Genomic DNA, 26,494 nt, shown 5'->3' on the forward strand with positions numbered 1-26,494 from the left:
TAGAGGGTCAGGGAGAGGCTACAGGCCAATTGAAAACAAATGCTCTTGCATTTCTCCCTTGCTACCCTGGCCAGAAGAAATTTGAGACCAGTACCAGTAAGACAAAACCATAAACATTCATCTTTTTTTTTTTTATTAAGAAAGCATGCAAAAAACAACAACTTGTGAGACCATACACCCCCTTCCCAGCCTGCACCAATGCAAAGCATCATGGGTGGTATGAAGGACTCACCAAACCAGAAACATGGGGGTTGAAGAGAGGAAGGCAGGGATGGGTGGATCTATACCAAATAATTGCTCCTTCTGTCCCTCTCCTCCACTTTCTCCCTATTTCCTCTTGTAGGCAGTGAGCTCCTGCAGTTTTGCACACATCACCCAATACAACAACAATGACTATACTTCAAGTCCAACAATGCTGGACCAACAAGAAAAAGTAGTTTTCTTTCCATTTCATGGAAGGGAGGGGAAACTGAGGCCCAAAGAAGGTCAGGTTTGTGCTGTGCCGTTTACCAAGGCTGAGTTTAGTGGAGGGGAGCTAAAATCCCAGAAGGTCTGATAGCCAATCTCCAGCTCTAACCCCAAACTTCAGTTACTCTGACTCCCACCAGGGTTCTTAACGAGACTAGTTTTCAGAAGACATGGAATTACAAAAAGGAACATTTACATGTATGATTTAGTCTACCTTTGCAAATCCTGTATGGATCTGAGTAGAAAAGGAGTTTAGAAAAGAGAAGTGATGATTTGTAGAGGGGAAATCTCGAGGAGAACAAATGGGAAGTTGTGTGTAGGAGGCACCCTGATTGGAAGGAATAAGGAAGAGGACACAGGGCAAAGGCATTTTACCACCCTCTAAGAGAAATTATCCTTTCCCCAATGGGAAATATTATGTCATACTTCAACCCCACTAACTGCCCTCCAACACAATGGGGGATTCAAGCCACTCATACCCCCATTTCTTACAAAAAACTTCAAAGAAATAAAGTGCTCTTTAGTTAACCGCCCTTTCTTAACGTCAGCCTCACTGGACTTCTTCAACAAACTCTCATATATAACCCCCTTACAAAGAAAGGAAGGGGTGGATGAGGGGAAAAAGCAGGAGAGCAGAAAGCTAGATCTCTTGGAAATCATGGATAAATAAAAGAGTACGAACAAAAAGCAGAAATCACAGAGGGAGTGGCTTGTCCATTCCGTACATTTTGTCCTGTAGCTTTCAGAAAGTGAACATTCAGTGAAATAAAAACAAAAGTAAACTTGTTCTTCCCTCTCATAACTAAAGTTCAACAATTAACACTAAATATACACTATGTACTTTGCAGCAATAAATCATGGCCAGTCCTTGTTAAAGGAGATAAATTATCCCCAGACCTTTTTCTGAGGGTCTTCCTTGGCCCTCACTGAACTCTTATCTCTAGATTATTTACTCCCCTCCACCAATTTCCTTCACCCTCAAAAGCCTAATTGCAAAAGCCTCAGCCCCAATGATCTGGATTCCAAGAGAAGCATTTGCCCACAGAGTTAAATAAGTGAAATATTCCCTAGCCATGTCTATGCCAGCTCCCTTTTCCTTTCCCCATCCTCCTACCGCCAGTATTAGAGATTTGGTTCTGGTATGATTAGTAGAAAAGAGTCCTAGGACATGATGAAACAAAAAGTGATAATGGGTTACTTTTCTTTCTTGAGAATCCCAGAAAATGGGGGAAGAAAATAAGATGGGTAGAAGAGTTGATCAAACAATTAAAGGAGGACAAAATAATATTTGCTGAATGAGAAAAGGGGATTCAAGGATTTGTAAATGCAAGTAAGAGCCACAGTTAATTTCCAGAGAAAATTATGTTTAAAAAGCCAAAATGGTTAAATTGGTACCATCTCCAAAAAGCTGAACCTATGCTGAATAGTTGTCCTCATCCCTACCATTGAAGCAGAGTTCTGGCTAAGAGTAACCCTATCTCCTATAGAGAATGGGCTAGGAAAAGCCGATGGAAGTTTATTTGATGTAGGAGTATATATCCAATTTCTGACTCTTTTATATTCCATCACCCCTCTATAGTATTCTACTCAACCCAACCCAGGCCTAGGATTTTATTGTCACCCTCCTGCACCACCACCATCACTCTTACCCTTGATGGGGAATGAGGATTGGTAGAAGTAAGGATCGAAGATATAAAAGGACAAGGAAGAGCTCAAAGGACAAAATTAGCACCATTGAGTAAAACCTGCAAATTCATGGCTGCCAAGCAGTGTTTTAGATCCCTTCTACTTGATAATGTGGCCTCTCTATTCCTGAACTGAACTGACAGGAATAGAAAAAAATTCAGGGCCAAAAGGTAGGATTAGCATTGAATTTCTCAAAGAGAAAGGTAAGTCAGAGTTTGAAACCTTTCTCTGCAGCTATCATGGCCTCACCTTCCAGCCAGATGATTTTAAATTAGCAAGAGATGGACATGGTCCATGGTGTAGGGACAAGAGACTGGGGACAGCATATAACCAATAATAATAATAATAATAATATAATAAGAATAATAATAAAGGAATTAGGAAAAAACAAGAAAGAGGAAGAATCAGTCAGGAAAGAGGGGGTTATCTTCGGCAGCATCTTGCGGTGGCTTCTCTGACAGAGAAAGAAAAAAGAGGATATATATCTATATACAGGCAAGGGGAAAGGGATGGGCTGGGGCTCTTCTCTCCCCACTGCCAGACTTCACCACTCAGCCCTGGGCTGATGGCCACACTCTGTGATACACTAAGTGATCAAGTCCCAGTCGAAGTCATCAGGGATCTCCTCATTGGCACCAGGAGGTGGAACCGGTGGCCGAGGGACCATATGGTGTGCTGTCAGGAAGAGAGAAACAGATTAAAAGGAGAGTGGATGGGAAGCCATTCTATCCAACTGGATGGGCAGTGCTTAGCCCCAAATAATACCATGAGAAGGTCTGGTGAAACTACTGTCATTATCAGCCCAGAGTTATTTTTGTTGCCAGCCACCATTTAAGTGACGTCTCAAGAAATAAACTACAGTAAACTAGGTCACATGGCAATATAGTAGTACACAGTCATTAAAAATTATGCTTGTGAAGACTATGTAATAATGACAAAAAACATACAGAATATACTATTCTATGAAATAGCAGTACAGAAATTTGCATATGTGTTACATGGATAAGGAACACATGGACAAAGAGTCAGACGCCAACCAAAAAACTGAAAACCCTTGTGGTTAGGCGGGATGATCATAGTGACTCTTCTAAAATGTATTTAAAGGTGAAGGATCTATTAAATTTATACTATTTACAGCAATTTAGGGTCTCTATCCCCACCTCCACCATCAGAGCTAGTTCAGTCCCAGACCCCTGATACTAGAAGTCAGGTGACAGGAAAGCAGACATGGGCACAAAGCAGGTATGTTTGTTGAACACATTCATTTCATTTGCCTGAGTATATCTCCCATCTAGATTCTAAAGTGTTCCACATATCTATATTTTCTTTATATTCATGTTTTTACTTCTTTTCATTATTGAAGACATGAGCTAATTTTAAAGTAAATCAGTTTTCTTTGGTCTCCCATGACATAACCCCCCCAGCAGGTGGCCCTCCCCCCAGCCTTGGGAATCATGAAGGCTCTTCCCCTCTTGGCTGGTGCAGGCAAAAGGGCAGAGAACGTAGGCTCAGAGCCAGAGGGAAGAGAAAAAACTCTTCAGGGTAGAGAGTGCTCAACTCCTGGTAAAACCAACTGTCTAGCTCTTACCTGGGCGATTGTATCCTGCTGAGTCCTGGGTGGGGATTGGGTACATTGGTGACGGGCCAGGGTAGAGGTGAGGAGCTTGTGGGTGCCCATAAGAGTTCACTGCCAAAGCAAGATGACAGTTTCTTGAGTGGAATCATTATACTCAAAGAAGCAGGGTCCAACAGAGAGGGAAGAAAAGTACTCTTCCTCTCCTTGTCTCTTCTCCCTTCCCTGCTCTGTTCTGTAGCTCCTGCAGGCATGAAGGCTTTCTACAGAAGCTATCGGTCCTCACCACTTACGGTAAAAAGGGACTGGATACTAGCATTGTGAAATATCGAAGATATTAAAACGATAACAAATACAGAAACATGATCATCCAATCTCTCTCATTTCACCAGTTTGAAGAGCATATAACTTAGAGAATCATGCCTTTCCTAATATGATCCACGTAGGGGTTATTGAGACACAAATTTGGAGTGGGAACTTTCTCTCCCTTTTTGTACTTTTTGTTTTTTTTAGGAAGATTAGCCCTGAGCTAACATCTGCTGCCAATCTTCCTCTTCCCCACCACACCCTCCACCGGAGGAAGACTGGCCCTGACCTATCATCTATGCCCATCTTCCTCTACTTTATATGTGGGATGCCTGCCACAGCATGGCTTGACAAGTGGTGCGCAGGTCTGCACCCAGGATCTGACCTGGCAAACCCCTGGCCACCAAAGCGGAACATGCGAACTTAACCTCTGTGCCACCAGGCCAGCCCATCTCCCCCCTTTTCTAAAGTAATTCTGATCTCCCAAATCAAGGTCTAAAAAGGAATCATATGGTCTATTTCTCTGGCATTTTTCAGTATAGGACTTTACTGATACAACAGATGTTCAGTCAAAGTGGCAGACAAACTAGTCCCACTGCTCAGTCTGGATCAGTGCCCACGATGATTTTTCTCAATTCTCTTCTGCCTTTCTCCTCCCTCTCCCTTTTCAGCACAGTCTCCACCCCCTTGGCAACTTGCTTTATTTGGTACCTTGGTTCATAGCTGGCTCTTGTTTGCCACTGGTGAGAGCACAGGAGTCAGCAATGCGGGCAGAGGCTAGTGGCCGGTGAGAGCCCCCTTGAGGGAGCATGTGACCAGTCTGAGTAAGGAAGTGGTTGAGGGAGTCACACAGATTGGCAATGTGATGCTGGTCGAGGCTCCAGTTCTTCTGCTCTGCCTGTCGCAGACTCTCCATCAATTCTACAAATAGAGAAGCAAGAAATGCCAACCTTGCAGTGGTCCCACAGCCCCCACCAGACCCACCCATCTCACTGTTCCAACCACATCATAAATCAACACCACTGATGAGGCACGTTACTAACAACAATTGCCATCTGTTAGAGCTCTAGATTTTAAAACTCTCATTCTATTTGTCCCTTACTAAATTCTTATTATAATTTCCATCTTACTGATGAATAAAGCAAAATTTCAAAGTGACTGAATGAATCAGCCATGGTCACACTGCCAGTAAATGGTGACAAAACTACAAAATAGTGGTCTAGGGTTTCTGAATTCCTGAGAGCCTTCCCTCTCCCAGAGACAGATTAGCTAAGATAATTCTGACAACCATTGTCACACCTTGAGTTAAGGCAAAATTAATTAAAATTAATTTGAAAATAATATCAATATTATCCACCTTGTGAAACATGGAGGGGAAATAATGAAATCCTCAATCCTCAAACTTCACTTAACCACCCCCTTCTGGTTTTGGTTTCTATTGGGTTTCCCCACTTACAAGGTATCCCACTTCCCTCCAATCATCATCCTTTGATCACTAACCTGAGAACTGTGACTGCTCAATGCTGGACCAATTGAGCCGATTCACCATCTTGAAGCTTTCCTTTAAGGAGTCGATATTGGAGCACCAGTCAGGAGGAAAGGCTGTAAAGAGGAAGAGCAAGTGGGTAATAAGATAGAGTAAAGCCAATAAGATGGCAGCCAACTGACAGCAGACTGACTACATGCAAGATTCTTGCATCTACACAGGTTGTCAATTGCATTATCAAGATAATTCTGGAATCCCCCTCCCTGGAGATTTAGGACTAGCAAAGCGACCTATGTTTTAGGTATAGACAGCCCAGCTCGTAAGCAGAATATGTAAAAATATCCCAATTTGTCCAAGAATTCTATATTATAGAGCTCTAAGAAGCAACTTCTGTTTGCTCAGATGAGCCCCCACGGGGGAGCAAGGCTAAAAGACCCACTATTAACTTCCTAATCAATTGCACCTCCAAGCCAGAGTCAGAACAAGGGGGTCATTCCACCCTCCTCTAGGATCTCCCTGCACCCTCCTTACTCACCAAAGCCAGTACTGTTGATAGGAGCTTGGCCTTGTGCCTGCTGCTGTGGTGGTGGCGGCTGCTGGGCAGGGTGGGAGTGGGGATGGTGCTGATGTGGGTGGTAGCCTCCATGCTGCAGTGGGGGTGGATGCATAGCCATCACAGGGGGAGGCCCATAGCCTTCAGCCCCAGCTTGCTTTCCCCCTGGTGGGGTACAACCATCTGGGCTTGGGGTGTGCAGCGGAGGAGCACTCCCTACAGTTGAGGGGCCCTGGGCTGATGCCTGCTGCTGCTGTGGCTGTGATTGTTGGGGTGGTGGCTGTGGCGGTGGCTGCGGCTGCTGCTGTTGAGGCGGCGGCTGCTGTTGCTGGTACATGTAGTAGTTGTTAGAGGGAGGCATGTCCCCCAGGAGAGACGAAAAGCCTGCAGGGTGGGAGGAAGCAGGCAAGTGACTTGGCCAATGCATTTCTCACTTAACATGATTTCTACTGGGTTGACATGGGAGGTCTCAGACAGAACCGCAGACTTCAAAGGGTAAGTGTGTCCCGGGACAGCAAGGATCCCCTTGGCTCCCCCGCCCCTCCCCTTGGCAGGTATAACAGACAGAGGGAGGGCCTTGATAGTGTGACAACCACTGAAATTCCAGCAAAAAGAGATTTTTTTACGCTATTTTTTCAAGGATTTTGGTGTAGGCCTGGAATCACAGTTTCAAAAGTAATCAGACAACAGGTAAAGTTTAAAAGTCAATTATAAATAAAACAAAGCCATTGGACAGCTATTCTCTCCTCTTTTTTTTTTTTTTTTTTTTGAGGAAGATTAGCCCTGAGCTAACGTCTGCTGCCAATCCTCCTCTTTTTGCTGAGGAAAGCTGGCCCTGAGCTAACATCCACACCCATCTTCCTCTACTTTATATGTGGGACGCCTACCACAGCATGGCTTGCCAAGCAGTGCCATGTCCGAACCCGGGATCTGAACCGGCAAACCCGGGGCTGCCAAAGCAGAACGTGCGAAACTAACCCCTGCGCCACCGGGCTAGCCCTCTCTCCTCTTCTTATTGTGTCTACACTCTCCTACCGTACAGGCTTCTTATATTCACTGCCAACAAATGAGGCTTGGGTGAGGAAGAGAGTAAGATGGATGACTTTCTCAAACAGATTCCGCAGGGAAGAATTAGAGGTTGAGCCTACTGGTTTTCAGCCACAATTAAACTTGAGTGAACACTTTGCTGTCCTCGCTCACCCTAATTTTTCACTTTGTTTCTGACAGCCCCTCCATGTTTCCCACTTACAATCAACCAATCATCTGAGTTGGACTCATTTCTCAAGTAAATGCTACAATCTTAGAACACCACTCTAGCTATGAATCCTTCAGGATTTAAAAGAAGAAATTCATGACAATTAATATAAATTTTCCACAAAGTGACCTCTAACCACTTTTTATCATTCCATTAATCTTCTGCTGCCTATACATACAAGGGCACTGCACAGAACAAGGTCTGATGACTCACCTGAAGTCTTGACTTCACCCCTACTTCTAAGTTCTTCAAGCAAAAAAATTAAAAAACAGGAATTGCAGAGGGCTGAAGTTGAGGACCTCTCAGGGAGCTAGCCAATAAGGACTTAAAATCATTCTCACATGATAATTCGGGAAATTTGAGCACGGACAAGGTATAAACTGATAGTAAGGAAGCTTTATTAATTATGTTAGGAGTGATAATGGCAATGGATAACTAAAATAAAAGTCTTTGTCATTAAAGATGCATACTGAAAGAGTATTTACAGGTAGAATGACATGTCTAGGAATTGCACTAAATTGCTCCAATTAAAAAAAAAAGCTTGATGGCAAATGAAATACGCTTAACAAAACATTAGTAACTGTTAAAGTTGGGTGATGAAAACATGAGGATTTATTATTCTATTTTCTCTATTTTTGCATCTGTTTGAAATTTTTCCTAATAGAAATTAAGATAAATATAAATATGCTAAAACATAAAATTAAATTGTTCTCACAACGAAATGCAGGGATTCTCTGGGAAAAGAAACTATGTACTGCTGTCCCCTAGTGGCGATCCTCTAAATGACTTGCCTGAAGCCATAACACGATTGCCCTTAGTTCTAGAAGGGGGATTCCTCCAACCCACATTCTGAAGCTTCTAACCCAGCCTGCTTCTGAAACAGCTGTCCTTCAGAACTAAGCCAGGAGAGCTGGACTCCAAACAGTTTTGGTTCATGACATGCTTCCCCTGAGCAGTGACTGACCTCTCGTGTTAAAAGTAAGAAAGAAGGGAGAGAAGAGAAATATCACCAGCTGTTCAAAGATATAAGGAAATCAATGCTCCCATTCTAACTCCAGACTTACCATGCTGAGAGGAGGAAGAGGATTTCTCCAGCATGGATTTGTAGAGGTTGCGGAAGGACCAGCTTAGATCCTGAAAATTGATCTCTGAGTAGGAGAATTTGAAGTCATGGTTGGTGTTATACAGGGGAGGGGGCCCCTCAGCACTTTCTCGGCCTGGAGCCCCTGCTGCCACTGCTCCACCATCCACAGACCCTGTGCCCTGAAAAAAAGAGGTAAGAAAGACTTGATCCATGTCCTAAAGAGGGACAAATACAATCCTTCAGTGGTCACCCAGCTCTCCTGCCTGTCCTCTTCATCCTGTCCCAACCTTTCAATGAAGGAGCACCATTTTCTCCTTTTCTCATTCCTTCCTCCCTCTTTTTGTTTTTTAATTTTTTTTAAATTTTTTTGAGGACAATTAGCCCTGAGCTAACATCTGCCAACAATCCTCCTCTTTTTTGTTGAGGAAGATTGGCCCTGAGCTAACATCTGTGCCTATCTTCCTTTATTTTATATGTGGGATGCCTGCCACAGCATGGCTTGCCAAGCAGTGCCAGGTCTGCACCCAGGATCTGAACCAACGAACCCTGGGCCACCGAAGTGGAACGTGAAAACTTAACTGCTGCACCACTGGGCCAGCCCCTCATTTGTTCCTATGTTGATGTAGCGTCTTGCCTTTTTCCTATGCTACATCCATGCCCATCTTTCCCTCCTCATAACCTTTTTGGTTCCCCTTCTTCTCTTCTCTCTATTTTATTTTTCTGATCTTTCTCAAAGTTCTGTTATGTCTCTCTCTCTCAGCTTCCCTCTTTTACTTTCCCCTTCTTTCCCAATTTATCTGCCTACTATATCACAGATACTCAATTCATAATTTTGAACGGACAGATATATGAATCTATTCAATCACCCATCCATCCCTCCACCCCTACGGCCCTGCCCCCTCTACTTCCTACCTGGCTGTAGCTGGTGATGGATGTGGGGCTCTGAAGTGACATCTGAGGATTCCCCTCGGGAGGCAGCGAGGCTTCTCCACTCCCTGGAACGCCTCCCCGTGGGCTCTTGTTTGCTTCTTGTTCTGGTGAGTCTTGGGATAGCTGAGGATTGTGAAAGAATAGAAACCTATAAGAAGAAGCTAAACATCCTCCCAAGACCCATGGTTTCACCTTTGTTGGTATTCACCCTTTGCCCCAAATATAAGAAAGGAGTGAAAATACAGGGAAGAATGTGGAAGGAGCAGCTGGCTCAGAAATGGCACCTCGCCATGAGGAGGGGACTTACATCATCATCTGGAGGGTGTCTTCTCTTTCGGGAGATGTCAGGGCAAGTGTCGATTGTCCAGTAAGAGCCCTAGTAGGAGAATCCATCCCCACAGAGAACAAAATCATTATATATGAAAAGTCCCACCTTTGGAAAAGTAGATATTTGGGAGGATTTTCACATAAAATAACAGCTATATTAAGGAAAAAAAACCTGGGGATTCACCCAGAATCCTGAGGGTACTGGCTACTTTTGAGGAGTAAATTTGTCCTAAAAGCTCAGAGTATGTCAGAGGCACCCCCTGGGGTGCAAACACAGGCCCCGATTGGTCTGGAGGGGTGCAACAATGATATTTAGTTCACAGAGCTAGAAAGGCCCATACACAACGCTCCCCTTCCAGGCGACGTGAAGCAAGACTCTCCTGGACTTTAGCGCCCACATCTGTCAAGTGAAGACAATGATTTCTCCCTTCTCCCCTTTCAAGATAAAAGTCATGAGATTTTTATACAGAAAATTTTTATATAATTTTTATAATATTTTATAATTATTTTTCTAACAGAATTTTTATATAGAATATAACAAAGGTTATCAAGTCCACCTTTTACATCTAGAAAGAGTGCTACACGCAAAGAAGGAGGTATCAAAGTCAACTTTACCACAGATATTTCTATTAAAAAATTAAGATTTCGGGGCTGGCCCGGTGGTGCAGCCATTAAGGGCACACGTTCTACTTCGGCAGCCCAGGGTTCGACGGTTTGAATCCCGGGTGCGGACGTGGCACCGCTTGACAAGCCATGCTGTGGTAGGCATCCCACATAGAAAGTAGAGGAAGATAGGCATGGATGTTAACTCAGGGCCAATCTTCCTCAGCAAAAAGAGGACGATTGGCAGCAGATGTTAGCTAAGGGCTAATCTTCCTCAAAAAAAAAAAAAAAAGATTTCACAATCTTCTTAGTCACTCATTAGTCACTCTTTCACTCATTCACTCCTCAGTCACCCCTTAGTGGGGCCCACAAGCTTGATAACCAAGCTCTTCCTTTGAGATAAAATAAAGCTGCTTCTCTAATTAACATGATTTCCTCTTCTGGATAATTAAAAGAGCCGCAGGACTCTGGGCTGTCAACTACTTCTCTCTCCTTCCTGCTCCTCCCTTCAACGCTTATGGCAGTATCTCACCTTCCCAGGGTCATCCCGAGGTCTGGGCACCTTCCGGAAACACTTGTTGAGAGAAAGGTTGTGCCGAATTGAATTCTGGGGAAGCAGAGAACCAAATTAGATTTGAGCATTGTGCATAGCAGAAAATTTACCAAGAGGACACAGAGAGACACAAAAGGACATAACACACAATAAAGTTCAATTATCAGGGTAAACTTAGCACCTCTTAACTCTACTCAGGGAGGAAATTACCAATAGGGAGCAAGAGCAACGAAATAAGAAAAATGCAGAAACTAAACCGATGAGAGGTAATGGCTATAAACTCAACTACCAGGTGCTTCTGGAAAGCTGCTTACATAGTCTTTCAATCTTTCCACCCATCTGACAACAGGCATATAAATGCCTCAAAATCACATCGGCCCAGTTCCTTAATTCATTCTCTCTGTAGTCAAAAAACAACGTTTTAAAACTGTTTATATAAATCACGAGTGAAACAAAGGCACAGTTCACCTTTGTTTTTTCAACAGCCCATGGAATGGTCACATTTGCAGGAAAGAAATACTGTTGTGCATATGTGTTGGGTGGGGTCTGCGCTTGTGGTAGCTAGGAGGGACAAATTTATAAAAGAAAAACTGAATGCTTTCAACAGTCTCCAGCTCATCATCTGGATTCTATGTCAACCAGTGATTTATAGAATGTAAGAATCACGATGAACGGCTGCTCCAAAAGACTAAGAACATCAGCCTTCCTTCTTTGCTTGGAAGAGGAGTCCCCTTCTTCCTTTATCTCCAGCCAAACAACTTATCCTCTCATTATTTGCTTGGTGGATGAGCTGCTGGTGAAAGACCTAATTATATTATTTCTTTCCTGATATACAATTTTTTAAAAGATGATGACCGTGCACAGTGAGGCTCTGGAAATGTGGTGAGAGTCCTTCCTCTAGGTAGGAAGGCGCAATGCTATGCCTTACACAGTGACTTGAACACAGTAGAGTGGCAATAAATATTTGTGAAATGAATGAATCTCCTTTTTGAAGAGTCAAGAGATAAGAGGGTGAGATAAGTAACAACATCCTGCCATGCTCATAAGTATACTTAGTGGTTTGATTTCACAGGAGTTCCCCTGATAAACCTTATGAAAGTCGTTCAACTCTGAAAAAAGTAAGGGATGGGAGATATGAGATTTTAAGTTCATACATCTCTGACAGGTCAGAGTGAAGTGAATCAGGTTACAGAAGAAGCAAAAGTAGAGAAAAATATTGTCGAAGGCTAAAAATAACCCCAGGTTATAGAAGCCGTCCCACCTTCCAACCAATGCCAGCATTCTTGTAATAGGGGAAGTTATCACAGATCCAGCGGTAGATCTCACTGAGGGTCATCTTCTTGGCTGGAGAGGAGTTGATGGCGTAGGTGATGAGGGTGGCATAGCTGTATCGTGGTTTGCCATCCTGGTGGACTGCTGCCTCATCTTTGCTCAGGGTGGCATTAGGATCGGTGGGTGAGCCTGGTGGACACTTGCGGCTGCCCCCTGGAGGCCCAGCCTGGGAGGCACTCCCAAGCTTCTCAATGGTAGCTCGGAGGGTCAGCTGGGGGAGCCAGTCTATGGAGGTGAGGCTACTCTCTAGGTCAGAAGCCATGGTACTTCTGGGTTCTGCAGAGAAAAGGACAAAGGGGAGAGGAAAATTGAATAGGTGAGTGTTACCTCTGGTTACTGGTGGAAAGTAATACTCAAATCCTAGAGCTTTAAGGGAAGTAGCGTTTATTCCCACTATGTTCCCATAGGAGACTCCTCTCAGGGGACAGTCCTCAACCAGCTGTTCCCAGAGCCACAAACGAACATATCACCAACCATCTACCAGATGACAGACTGGTACTTATCCTACATCTTAACGCAGAACATGGCCCAGAAGCCTCTCCTTTCATGCAGGACTAAGAAAGATGAAACCACCCACCAAATTGAGCTATTCTCTCAATTCTCCTTACTTAAAAGCCCTACAACGTAATATTTTTAAGCTACGTAGAAGTAATTTTTCAAAAAAATATTTAGTTAGCAGGGTAAAGTGGCCAAAGTCTATTCTCCAATTATGTGATGCCTATTATATTTACATACGACATCCACGGATAGATAGCACGAGTGAACATATAAAGAAAAATAGTCTGAGAAAACATAAATATACACAAGTGAAGCACACACCAACACTTTTCAAGATGTTTCCTATTAGATATGTTTGAGCATTTGTCTTTTTATCTCACATACATGTGCACGTGAGGCATACTGGATATATCCCAAGCATAAATTACAATACGACAATCAACAAAGGACAGAAGCAAGACAGACACATCAACAGTGGCCCACATACCCAGAGATCATAATTAGATACACAGCATACATTACCAACAGAGCACAAGTCACAGACACAGGTAACAGATCCTAAGGACAGCTGCCCTCACACCTTTAAAGCTACCCCCTGCAAGCTCCCGCCCACAGACACCAACACCAGGAAGAAGTCATCAGCAAGGACCTCCCACCTCTCAGCCCGCTGGGCTTCGCTGAGCCAGGGAGACACCCAGCTGTGTGCACACCGGTAACAATCAGATAGCCTGGCTAAAAATAGCCACTCTGGGGCTAAGAGCTGGCTCCCTTTCTCCCGCCCTCCTCCTCTCTCCTTCCTTCCCAGCCAGGCACGCACACTCGCTGCACCTCCATGCAAACTCCTGGCGCTGCCAAACCGCCCACGCCTGCTGTCTGCATGCCCTGCTGCCACCCACACAGCCTGGGCGCTCTTGCTGGCAGAGAGGAGTAGCTAGAGTGACGTCTTGGTGGGGGAAGGTGAAAAATGATGGGTGATATCTGTATTGCAGGGTCTAGAAAGGCTGACAGGAACCACTTGGTGGCCATTTGGCACTCCACCACAGCTGATGCCAGCAACCTCCTAAGTACTCGCAGCCTAACAGGTTTGTGCCTGTACTGCCACCAGATTCCAGCTAGTATTTCTTCCTCATATCCCTGCTGACTGACCCACCAGGGCATTTCTCTTGAGCAGCCAGGGCTAGCATGCCCAGGGTTCAGAATCCTGGGCAGAAATGCATTATGTATGTAATTGCTAAATCCACACCCAGATAATATGCACAAGCATATACATACAACTACATACAAGTCCACACACTTTGCAATTAAAAGCTCAGTCCCTGATATGACTGCCTAGCCCTCTCTCCTGACTCCAACACCTCTTGCAGGCTACCAGCTCACTCTACCAGTTAGCGACTCTCCACTCCTTGACACTTACTCCTAAGGGTCAGCATTCTCACTCACCTCCCTCTCCCAAGGTCCCCACCCACACAATCTTTGCGTGTACCTGCAACTACCCTGCCTTGTGGTCCTCACCAGCAACACGCCCACTCCACAGGGCTGAAGGAAACACCTTAGTGCCTCAGGGGCCTGGGCAGCAGGAGACCCAATTGCAACCCAAGAATTGTTTGACAAGAGAAAGGAAAAAAAAACTGTTTATAAATAGCATCAGTAGAATCATGAAGGGGTTTCCCCCTTTATCCTTAGCTCCTCTCCCTACCACCCTCCTTTTCATCCCATGACCACCATTTTGCTCTAAAATCAGGGAAACTTGGAAACTAACAGGGACGTTTAATCATCCCAGAAAGCCTCAGACCTCCTAGCACTTTACTAAATCCACATGCCACAGCCTCTGGGGCAAAGCAGAGCACTTTGGGCAGTAATCTGGTCCTGTAGCTGGGTTATCCCAACTGGACAGTGACACAACATGGAGCAGGTTCTCAATGACCAGGGTTCTCCTAGGTCCTTCCTAAAAGGGGAGGTCTGTAAAGAAATTTTACCCTATTCCCTATTATCTCCTGCTAATGATCCCTGGGAAATCTCATCTTAAGAACACAGAAGCCTTCAGTGGATATTTCATCTGAAACGCTCTCAACACTGGACAGGGGCACGAGAGTAGATTTAAAGCGGTTAGCAGAACCCATTTGGCATGTGCCAATCACTGTGAATTCCAGAAAGGGAAGCACTCTCAGCCTTTTGCTAGTGGTTCTATGCCCTCCTCTATCCTTACCCCAGCACCAGGTTAGGACACTGAGGTTAAATTTAACCTTTCTCCAGCACCCTCCCAGTCAGCCCTCCGCATACTGCCACAGCACTCAAAATATATTCCAGTCTTCCCAGCTACAAGAAGCTCGCAGAGAAAAAGCCTTCTGATTTTTCAGCACCATTCTCCCTTAACCCATCCCACTTCCTCACCCCCGCCACTTCCCCATTCTTGAAGGGCAGCCCAGTGTGTGGAACCCCAAAGACTGAGGTTCCTTGGTTCTACTCCCAACCTTGACACTGACTCACTAAATGTCCCTAACTACCCCTTGCTCCCTGAAGTCTTGATGCCTCAGTTTCCCTCTTCAAACAAAGGGATGAAGTCATAAACACTGCTGAAGCTTCCTCCCTGGAGGGAAGTGAATGAAGCTTAATGAGTTTGTGGCTGCCGCACATTCCACACTCCCCAAAATAATGGCACGAGGCTAATGTTCAGGGCTATTATTAGAAAGGCAAACAAGAGGTACTTCCATTTCTCAGTCAAACCAACCTAGTTACCCAGACCTCTCTCTCCAGGTGGGCCTCGTGCCACTGGGCTTGGGCAGAATCTGAGTCAGGCCACATTCTTCTTTGCATGCTGGAAGACTGAAAGGAAATACCCAAAGAAACTGGGAAAGGCAGCCAAAGGGCAGGCTCCATCACATCCACAGGAGGTCTAATGAAGACTACAGTACTGGGAGAAAGGCAGAGAAAAACAGAAAGACATTCTGTTGGAGTGGAAGACTGATCCTGGATGAGAAGTGTAAGATCCAAAACAACAGGCACAGTTTTCTTCCCATTTTATCTGAAAGGCCAGTAATTGTTCTCTGTGCGGTGCTAAAGTCAAGTATTAATGAGTGATAACTTACTGCTCTGTATATAATGCCAAAACTAAGAGAGCAGTGACTAACTTAACCACATTACTAATTACCAGTCAGGCTCCTGGGTTTCAATTCTGGATCCCTTACCTACCGGCTGTGCAACTTCAGGAAAGTTACTTAACCTCTCTGTGTTGTAGTTTCTTCATCTATAAAATGGAGGTGATAACTGTACCTACATAGGGGTTTTGTAAGGATTTATCTTGAGTTACTATCTTTAAAGCACTTAGTGTTATGTAAGTGTAGATATTATTTTTAATAGGAAAAAGAAAGTATTAGAAATTAAAAATTAGAAAACTGACAGACCATAGAGGTAAGGCTGGAAGCAGCAAGCCTGCAATGGTTTACACTGCAAAGTCTGCAGTGAGCTTGCAATAGTTTTCAGGATGTCAGAATCTCAAACGTCTTCTTTGGGGACAGTGTCACCCCAGTACTGACCAATGTCAGGACAGAGTAAACTCCAAGGAGGAAGGAATGGGAGAATAGCATCTCTTCTTTCTCAGGGGGGACTACGGCTAGTCATAAGACATGATCTGGAAAATAGCGCTCTCTAAATCACAGTTAATCCAACCCAAAAGCCATCTGCTTCTAACTGATTTCACAGAGGCAGGGAGAATTAGGGAAACTCAGTCCAAGCAGAGCCAGTTAGACCGTGTGGCGGTGGTACACCTGGAGGTGTGGTGACACAGTTCCCTCCGAGCCATTCAACAAGTTGCATTCCAGCATCTGGTAAAGTACTTTGTAAGAAATAGGCTGCTGTTACACCAGAGCTGTCTCTTTCCAAAAAGTAGGGGAGGAAGTTCTAGAGTTAGGAGCCAAGGATCCTGATTCCTTTGAGACCAGAGATATAAGAAATGAGGCTCTCTTATTAGTCCTAGAAGCAATGCTCCCAGCCTGAGACTGGGCTGCCCTGCTGTGTGGGATGACTTTCATGCAGCCACTCACGAGGGCTCCCCCTGGCCAGGGGAGGCCAAGCCTTTCCTCTCAGTTGGGCATCCTTACCAGCACCCTTTCCAGGTCCTTGCGTGGGGGCACCTGTTGTCAGAGGCCTACCAGAAATACAGAATTCTAGGCCACTGAAAGCTTAGTCTGGAAGTACACATGTACCTGTCTCCACACACATACCTACTCAAAACAGAGACAGAGCCATTCACCTGAATTAAGAAACACGCACATCGTTGCAAAGCACAGCCACACAAACCTGGATCACAGCCCTGTCTCATCTACTACTACTAACAGGTAGCCTCCAGGACCAAGTGGATGTACTTAGGGACTTAGGTAGCCCATCCATGAGCCAGACAGAGAAGGAGGAAACATAAAATTTCAAGTAAGATGAAGCCTCCCACGTGGTCTTGCTGTGGGGTATAATACCCCTTACAGAAGATAAGGTATTTCCTTCTGGCAAGGTAGGAAGGCAGGTACCCAGCTACTGAGCCCAGGTTGAAAGGCAGAGAGCTCCTAAACACACAGCCCGGGCTCAGCTAGAAGGATTTCCTGGCACGTTTTTCCTGCTTTTTCTGAAGATTCTGGACTTTGATGATTCCTGCTCCTACGTTATGAAAGAAAACTTAAATACGAGGTTCCAGAGACCCAGAACAGAACAAGAAACAGGGAGGCAGAGGATGAGACTATTAGGTGCTTTTCTAAAAGGAAACCGCTCCGAGGTCAAGTCTCCCTGGTGGTCAAGTTATTTAGACGGAAGACTGGAAGGAGCTGAGCAGCAACACTCCTCTCTTCCTATCTAAGATCTGCTTTTTCCTGAGGAACTGTCAGCGAAGGACAGGAGTCATGTAGGGCACTGGGGCAGTGGTACAGGGCCAGCATCAGGGAAGAACTTCAACCCAGGAGGTGGCATTCCCTTACACCCTTTCTTCTTGCCTCAGGACATGTGGGATTCCCATTTTCCCTTTGGATTTTATTGGCAGAGGCATACTTCAAGCCAGGAAGGGGAACGTCACGAGAAGAGGCCTCTTGGTGTCTGCAGCACCGTGAGTGGGGACGTACTGCTTTTCTGTCAAGGGGGCAATAACCACAGAGGGTAGAGATCTCTGCTGGACATTAAGCTGAGCTGGGGTTACAGGTAAGAAAACATAATACCAATGGAAGCCCCAGACAAGGCCAGGCCACGAAAGGCCACCATCACTTCAGTGAGGGCCTTCTCTCAGGGTGAAGAGGCCCAAGGATAGAGGGTGGTATGGGAGTGTGGTTGGGATGTGTCCACCACTACTACACAGTATGGATGGAGTTCTGAAAATGCAGGCGTTTTCTGATATCCCTTTGCCGTCAGCATGAAAACACACACTTTCCTAGGGACCTCAAATGAATCCCATCCCTTTAGTCCCGAAACACGAAGAAATCCATTTCTCAGAGCCTCTGCAGCTAGATGTGGGTTCAAATCCAGGAGCTTCCTCAGAACACATTTCCCAGAGGATTCTCTGAGTTATTACTCTACCTTCTCCAGGAATGAAGCCCGAGAGCCCCCATCCCAGCCCCCTACACCCACTAGCGCCTAAAGATGACAGAGAGATGAAAGAAGGCACTAACCTGTCTCCAAGGTTCCTCCAGCAAAGGGAGGGAACCACCTGGTACTGGAGTTTGGGGTTGGAGGGACGCCCCTCTTCAAAGGCAGCTGAAGAGTCTCATCCTCAGTGGCTCTTCCTGTACTTGGCTGAGCCTCCCAAGCTGGGGAGGGGAACTGAGTCCCCCGAGGATAAGGAGCGGAGGGAGGAGGGGGAGGAGGAGAAGGAGGTCCTACCTGGGGTAGGTGGCACACCCCCCACACCCTGCCTGTTACCCTGGGGAGGAGGGGAGGAGCCTCTCCCAACCAGGAGTTGTCTCCTCCCCCTCGGGGGAGTCCCCCTCCCCCCCCAACTGGATCTTTCGGGAGTGGAGGGCTCTTTCTGTCTGCTGGAGGTCCGAGCGGAGGGGCTCTGCCCTGTTCCACTGTCTAGGTACAAGGAAGTTGAGGGGGAAGTTCCTCCCCTCTCCAGAAAGGCTGCGAGCCGATTCCTCTTCTTTCCCTGGAGTGCCCTCTGCTTCTGAACGTGAGGACTCCCCTCCCTGTGAGTACTGGATAGGATGCAGGGTGCCTACTCCATACGCATGTCCCTCCTCTCTTTGCCTCAAAAGTCCTGAAGAGCTGCGAGTGTGTGTTGCAGGGCGGAGGCACGGCGGGGCGGTCTCTCTCTGTCGGCTTCCTCTCGTCAGGATCACCCCTTTCTACTTCTGGAGGGCTATTCCCGGGCCAGTATGGGGATTTTCCTCGCCTCTGGGATGGAGAGACTCGTCCCCTCGAGGGGTCTCTTCTTTCCCTCCCCTGGGTGGTAAGGGTCTTCTCTCCACCAGGGAGAGAGGTTGCGCCCGTCCCCGCTCCCGCCTCCGCTCCTGGGGTGCCCCCGAGGGTGGGGGTTCGTACTCCCCGCTCTCCCGGGCTGGCCTGGGCAGCAGGGTCCGGGAGGCCGCGGCTCCCGACGCCCGTCACTGGCTACTGTGGCGGCAGCGCCTCCTCGAGTCCCGTCCCGTCCGGGCCGCTCCCTTCGGCGCGTGGGGCTCCCCGCGCTGCCACCTCTCGGGCTCCGGCCAGTCCGGGCTCCCGGGGAGCCAGAAGGCGGACGGCCAGTGTCAGGGCTCGGCTCGGGCTCGGGCTCGGCTCGGCTCCGCTGCAGGCCCCGGCTCCTCCCCGGCCTCCGCGCCGCGCTCCGCGCCCCTCCCCCTCCCCCGCCCGCCGGGCCGCCGCCGCCGCCGCCTCCCGGCGCGGGTTAAGGAGGAGCGGCCGCTCCGGGGAGACGGGGACGCGCGCCGCCGCCCCCGGGCCGCTGCGCTCCTTGCGGCGTGCCATCCACCGAGATGCCAGCCCCCTGCTGTCTGTCGGGAGAGTCCCTCGTTCGCACCAAACACTGTCGGTTCCAGCTGAACACTCTAATTCTGGTACACCGCCCTTTTTTTTATTCTGTCGTATTCTATGTACAGATGAACATCTCCGGTTTGCTTAGGAATGCCTTCCATGGGCTTCTCTCCCCTGAGATAGTTTACAAAGACTTACGGGGTTGGGGCGAAGTTAATGTTACCCTGATATCCTGGAGTTCAACAAATGCTTATTGAATGAGTGAATGTATCCAGGGATAAATGAACGTGTAATGGAGAAACCTCTGGACTAAATATCAGAAAATCTAGATGTATAAAAACTTGTGCAAGGCCCTAGTTCAGTGGAATCTTGGTCAGCGAAGAGGGGACCTTGACACTCGCCTTGCCTACCCTATAAGGCTGTTGCAAAGATTAAATGAGATAATTTATGTGAAAATGCTTTTTAAACTATATAGTATACAAAGGATACAAAGTATGACTACTGTTCAGTTCCCCCGACAATCCTATAACATATCTTATCCTGGTCACAGAGTATAGAATGTTCTCATTCTCTGCCCCTTCCAGAATAATCCCCACCCAGAGACAAAATGCTACAGGAGAGAACACCTCCACTCTTCCTCCTGGAGTTGTATTATTCCTCTGCAAATTCTTATATATATATCCTGTGACCTATTGAACTTTTCTCAATCTACTCTACTATTACATAAAATAATATGAAAGCAAAAATATTATCCATAAATATTTGAATTGCTCAAAAAAAGACTGCATACTCAAAGATTACAGCTTGATGACTGCATTTCACATTTAGATAATAAAGTCTTTTTGTCTTCTGGCTAAATATGTGATACTGTATTTTATTTAAATTATACTATACATATAATTACATTGTATTTACAGTGTGCCAGGCATTTATTGAGCTAAGCACTCTGCATGTGCTATCACATTTAATTCTTCTAGCAATCCCATAAGGCACTATTGTTATACCTGTTTTACAGATGAGAAAACTATGAGTTAGAGATACTGAGTATGTCTGAGTTCACATGATTAATAAATAGCAAAGTCAGGACTTAAACTAATAGATCCACATGATTCCAAAGACCTGGCTCTTAACTTCTATTCTGTTGTCCCAAGCTGTCAGAGTTAAAAGTCGTCTTAACCTTAAAAGAAGCGAAGCCCACCTGAGCCTTTTCTTCCTCCCCACCCTTCCAATGTCCAGGTTTAAAGCTGTATATTTTTTCCCCTCTTTGAAACATTAACTCAGTCTCTCATACACAGATAATTTCTCATCAGATGTCTCTTGCCTTGCGTTAGATGTTTTGTAATGTTTCTTTTTCCAACCCTTTTTGACATGTATATGGAATTTGAGGGGAAAGGGTCGAGAGGTAGAAGTACTAAAAATGGAAAAGCTAGGGAAGGATTAGACTCTCTTTTCCTAGAAATCTAGAAAAATTAAAAGCTCAAGAAATTATTTGATATATACAAGATATTCGTTGCAGCATTATTTGTAATGGTAGAAAATTAGAAAAGCTTAAATATCCGTAATAGAGTAGGTGTTAAATAAACTATGGTGCATCTATATAGTAAAATACTATTTAGCTTTTAAAAGAGTAATTGTGGTGCCTGTCCACGCTGAGTGGTTAAGTTCGCCTGCTCCACTTCAGCGGCCCAGGGTCTCACTGGTTTGGATCCTGGGCATGGACCTAGCACCGCTCATCAGGCCATGCTGAGGTGGCATCCCATATAGCATAATCAGAAGGACCTACAACTAGAATATACAGCCAGGTACTGGGGGGCTTTGCGGAGAAAAAGAAAAAAAAAAGAAGATTGGCAACAGATGTTAGCTCAGGTGCCAATCTTTAAAAAAAAAAAGAGTAATTGTATTTAACTCCGGAAGGCAGAATTAGTGAGGAGTTGGTTTTCTTTTATATCTTCTTTACCATTTAGATATTTTTAAATAGGCGTGTATTATTTTAAAGAATCAATTTTTTTCATATATCTGAATATACTGCAGTGATAAATCATGTTTAAAAAGTTTGTGTAATATAATCATATAGTAAAATAGATACGTATGTGTATGTATATATGTATCTGTGTATATACATACACAGACACACTCACGGACATAGATGGGTATACACCAAAGATGTGAACATAAAGATTATTTTAATTTATCTCATTTTCTACTATATCTATAATTAGTGATTGTATGGTTTTGGCTTGTGTAATTTTTAATATTAAAAAAAAAAAACCTGGTAAACCTGGTTTTGTTTGGTTTTTGCCCTAAGACAGGGGAAAGCTCTTGCTGTCATTCTCCCTCACTTTCTATTAAGGAGGATGATATGGAGCAGAATAAACATATAGTCACTTAGACATACTCGGAATCAAAGTGTAAGGATCCACCCTTCTCTGTACTAGAACATATTATGTTTTTCTTCACAAGTGTTAGTCTACCTTGAGCAAAATGCTTCTTCATAATATTGGTGACTAATACACATTTTGGAAGCATTTATTAAAGACCTGTGTTATATGAAAGGTAGTATAGTAGATAAGATTCATGTATTCAAATCTCAGCTTTGGTACTCAATAACAAAGAATTTAAGTCATTTAACTGCTCTATTACTTAGTTTCCTCATCAGTACAATGGGGATGATAATAGTACCTCCTTCACGGTGTTGTGTGGGGACTGTGTGGCTTCATGCAGGTACACTAATGCATTGAAGTCAGCGCAGGAGGGAAGGGACCCCAGAGATTGAAAGAGGCTTAAATGACGTATTAACCAAATGCAATATATGGATCAAGAGACATATCCATCAAATGCAATATGTGAACCTTTCGGGGGATCCTGATTTGAAGAAAACAGCTGGAAAAAATATCATGAAGCAAATGGTGAAATTTCAATCCTGACTTTGGTGATAGCAAGGAATTATTGTTATATTTTAGATGTATTCATAGAATTATTATTTTTTAAGAATTTTATCTTTTAAAGATGGATACTGAAGTATTTAATCATGAAATGCCTGAGATTTGCTTCAAAATAATCAAGTGATGGAGGAGAGAGATATAGATGATAAAAGACTGACCAAGTGTTACTATTATAACATGGATTGTTTTTTTCTTTTAGATACTATTCTCTCTACTTTTGTATGTGTTTGAAATTTTAAAAAATAGTTTTTTTAAAATACTATTTAAAAAGTGCTAGAACACAGTGAGGACTGGGTAAATAATTACTGTTACTACATGCTTTGTATTTATAATATTATCTAACGTTTGTTTATACCTTTCAGATTACAACGTGTTTTCATTTACACAGTGTCTTTTGGTACTCACACGAAACCTAAGGTAGGTATTATTATCCTCATTTCACAAATGAGAAGACTGAACGAGAGCCAAGACTGCCAGGCTGCGAAATATACCACCTCCACTCTTCCAGCTTCAGGGGACCCGCGGAAAAAGGAGTGGGAGGTAACCGACTAGTGACTGCCGTCAGATCTAGAGGGGAGAGAATAACAAACGTACAAACGAGTCACTTAGAAATACTTATCAGACAAAATTTGAGCTCACATTTGCACATCAGAAAAATTCTAGCTGCTACTTTAAAAGGCAATCTCGGGATAAAAGTAGAAGAGATTCATAAAGGAAAAGTTCTCTCCAAGGTTTGTATTTCCTTTACATAACATTATTTTGTTTTATTATTTTAATTTTATATCCTCTACCTATCCTGTTTATTCTCCCTAAAAAATAAGACTAGAACTAAGGCTGGGGGACAGATGAGAAACTGTGGGAAGCGAGGTTGGGAGGCAGGAGGACGTCATCATCCAGTTGTTTTGAGGCCCAGACACCCAACATTTCTGTGCCACCTTAAGAAGCTTTAGCCTCTCCCCTAGCTGAGCAAGCACTCAGCTCCTCCCACTCCCGTGTCAGCCCCGACCCGGGAACGTGGGGAAGGGAGGAGAGACGAACTGAATGGAAAGATTGGCGCCAGAGGCTGCAGGGTCTCTCCTTCCCCCTACTCTACCGGCACGGGGAGGAGCATGTAAAGCACAGGCCATTAGGGTTTGGTTCTTTTCCGGAGGATTCACGGTGGGGATATGTTCTACTGAAATGGGGGGGGAAGGGGGGGATTTGAGGGGTGTGGCTCATCTTGGGGTGTGGTCGAAAGGGGATGGAACTGAGGCTTTTGAGATATGTAGCATGCGGTGATCATTAGTCGAAATTTGTAAGTTCCTGAGGTCCGGGCACTCCTCTTCAAACCATTTCCAAAAGAGGGGGCAAGTTTTCCATTCTCCGCCCCAATTCCTCGTCTTCATTTTAATTGACTGGGTTTAAGGTAGGCTGGGCCCAAGGCTGCTTGTTGATTGGCTCCATAAGTAATCTATCAGGATGACGCAAGCGAGGGGTGGCTATTTGGGGAGGAAGTGAAGATTATTTTCGTACCTCCTACCCCAACTACTGATTGGTTGAGATTTGCAATGACGTAAAACAAGGTATACAAATATTCACTAAAGGGAAGGGCCTATTGGCCTTTCTTGCAGGGACGTTGTCTAGGGCGGGACTGGGAAGAGCCATCCAGACTCAGTTATTGTAGTGAAGGACCGCCTTGACTGCAACCCGGAAATGAGTTTAGAAGGGAACTGAAGGAAAAAGGAAAATCCGCGGCACTTTTCTTGCCCTCAAACAAGTCATTTCCTGCATGGGATGGATGGTTTCCCGTTTACTCAACGAGGTCAGCGTGCGCCCTGGCTTTCTGGAATATACATGATAATTGTATTCTTATGAGCCTTTGGTCCCAGATTTCCCACCTACTTAGGTTACCTAAAAGAAGAAATGAGACAGGGGAAAGGAAAAGCATGGGGTTTAACCCTGCCTTTAGGGGAGGCTAGGGAAACTGAGGTTCTCGTATGGAAAGATAAGGACTGAACGTGGATCACGGTATCCAAGCAGGGGGGTTCCTAAAGAAACCATTCGTGAAATAGAGAGGGTGGGTGGAGGCGAAGAGAACTCTGAACATGTGTCTGAAAGGAGGGCGTTAATCACACACACAAACCTTCTTGGGTAGGGAGTGTATTTTATTCATCCTTGTTTCTCCCGCGCCTGGCAGTGTCAGATACGTCGTAGGTGATCTGAATCAAACTGAACTAAACCAGAATGAGAAGACTTTTATGAAGTATGCTGGACAAATTCTAAAGATGCCAGGGCTTTAGAATATGTTTTTAAAGGTATGTTTGCCAATTTTATGATCCTGGAGAACTGTTTCACACTCACTTAGCACCTGGGTTAATCCAGCCATAATTGAGAGATAGCTCTGCTTCCCAAACCCACCTGGGAAGCTACCTACTTGTGAAAATGTTACCATTTTCTCCTTAACACCCTGAGGCCTTTAAAAGCCAAAGGGCAGTGGGAGGGGAGGGAAATACTAAGAAAATTTTTAAGAATTGTGTCCATGAGAGAAAAATACATTTTGTTCCTAATGTTATATGAATTATAACATACAAAATTGTTTTTAGGTTAATAATTCATATACTTATAGCATTGTCACTTTCCCTTTGATGATGGCCAATAAACCAAAGCAGAAATTGTCTCTGAGGGGACCTAGAGCCCACCAGCAAGTCTAAGGAAGAAAAAAACCCGTCATTGTTCTTAACTGCAGATCCAAGCCCTGCAGCATGTAAAGATAAACCAGTGGCATCTTGATTGGTGAGAACAGGAGGCACTGAGTCAGATAAAATCTTGGGCCTTAGAAAAATCCTCAACTTCCTAGCCTAGCTGACCCCTCTCTCTAACGTGCCCCCTTGTGAAACGGTGATCATGAGTTTCTTTCCTCTCCTGAGACCCAAGAAACAGCTACATGGCCTCAAAAAAACAAGGATGAAAGCTCCAGGTTATACTGCATTTGGCAGTTAGGGAAAGAGAAAAAGGGAAAGCCGGGGTATAGGAGGGGCTGGTAGAGACATCCAGGGGACAATGCACTTACTGTTGTTCAGTCAGATATTCTATCTGTCAGGGTTGGTTGCAGTAAACAGAATCCACTTTATTTTAAGCAGAAAAGGCCTCATTACAGGGACATAGTGCTTACGAAATCATTGGCAGGACATAAGGAGCAGGGTCTATGCTGTATTCCAGAAATGGCTCCAAGAATGAGATTACTAAAGTCATCCACCAGGGAAGCTTCAGAAAGATGAGGAATCAAGAGTGTATTGCTGGGGCCGGCCCCGTGGCTGAGTGGTTAAGTTTGTACGCTCCACTTCAGCAGCCCAGGGTTTCACAGGTTCTGATCCTGGGCGTGGACATGGCACTGCTCATCAGGCCATGCTGAGGCAGCATCCCACATGCCACAACTAGAAGGACCCACAACTAAAAAAAATATACAACTGTGTACCAGGGGACTTTGGGGAGAAAAAGGAAAAATAAAAATCTTTAAAAAAAAAAAAAAGAGTATATTGCTGAAACTGTTGAGTTCAAGAACACAGGGGCCTAGCTGTGATCCAGGAATCAGGAAGCTACTGTTGCTAACACTGCTTCAGCAACCTTCAGTGGTCATGAAGCTAGTGAATGGATGCTGGAACACTGCTGAAGAAAAACCCATCTCATGACCACGCTGGCAGCAACAGCCACAGCAGCCAGCAAACGGCCTCTGCCTCACTTCTACTTTTCAAGGCTCTTGGGTGTGCAAATTATGGATAGATCAAAATTCACAACTAGAATCTTAGATGCAAGAAAATCTGGGAAATAGTTTTTGGTTTCCAGCCTCATGCAGTACAGGAGAAAATATAAAAACAAGACAGAATGTGGGTCAGCCATATCCATCACAAGTGTATATGTATCTACATTTAAAAAATGTCCTTGGTAATAAGTAGAATGAAAGGATTCAGAGCTAAAAGCAG

The 26,494-nt window shown here is 44.9% G+C and overlaps 2 protein-coding genes across 3 annotated transcripts; one reads left to right on the forward strand and one right to left on the reverse strand.

The window, feature by feature from the left end:
- Window positions 1–112: 112 nt before the first annotated feature.
- On the reverse strand, window positions 113–18,531 carry FOXJ2 (forkhead box J2). 2 transcript variants are annotated; one of them, XM_001498727.5, is made up of 11 exons: window positions 18,294–18,531; window positions 12,086–12,432; window positions 10,804–10,878; window positions 9,649–9,717; window positions 9,324–9,464; window positions 8,392–8,590; window positions 6,055–6,456; window positions 5,534–5,635; window positions 4,745–4,954; window positions 3,743–3,841; window positions 113–2,829 (listed from the first exon to the last, which is right to left on the reverse strand). In XM_001498727.5, exons 2-11 carry the CDS (start codon window positions 12,416–12,418, stop codon window positions 2,741–2,743), a joined length of 1,719 nt encoding a protein of 572 aa, XP_001498777.1. In that variant the 5' UTR covers window positions 12,419–12,432; window positions 18,294–18,531; the 3' UTR covers window positions 113–2,740. The 2 variants fall into 2 exon arrangements, with proteins under 2 accessions (XP_001498777.1, XP_070127065.1); XM_070270964.1 differs by lacking the exon at window positions 18,294–18,531 and adding an exon at window positions 15,383–15,404.
- LOC138924719 (uncharacterized) lies at window positions 17,849–26,043 on the forward strand. Its single transcript, XM_070270339.1, has 3 exons — window positions 17,849–17,896; window positions 18,514–19,676; window positions 22,898–26,043. Exons 1-2 carry the CDS (start codon window positions 17,849–17,851, stop codon window positions 19,660–19,662), a joined length of 1,197 nt encoding a protein of 398 aa, XP_070126440.1. The 3' UTR covers window positions 19,663–19,676; window positions 22,898–26,043.
- Window positions 26,044–26,494: the final 451 nt, after the last annotated feature.

The sequence above is a fragment of the Equus caballus genome, chromosome 6, assembly GCF_041296265.1.
Source record: "Equus caballus isolate H_3958 breed thoroughbred chromosome 6, TB-T2T, whole genome shotgun sequence".
NCBI classification, from domain to species: Eukaryota; Metazoa; Chordata; class Mammalia; order Perissodactyla; family Equidae; genus Equus; species Equus caballus.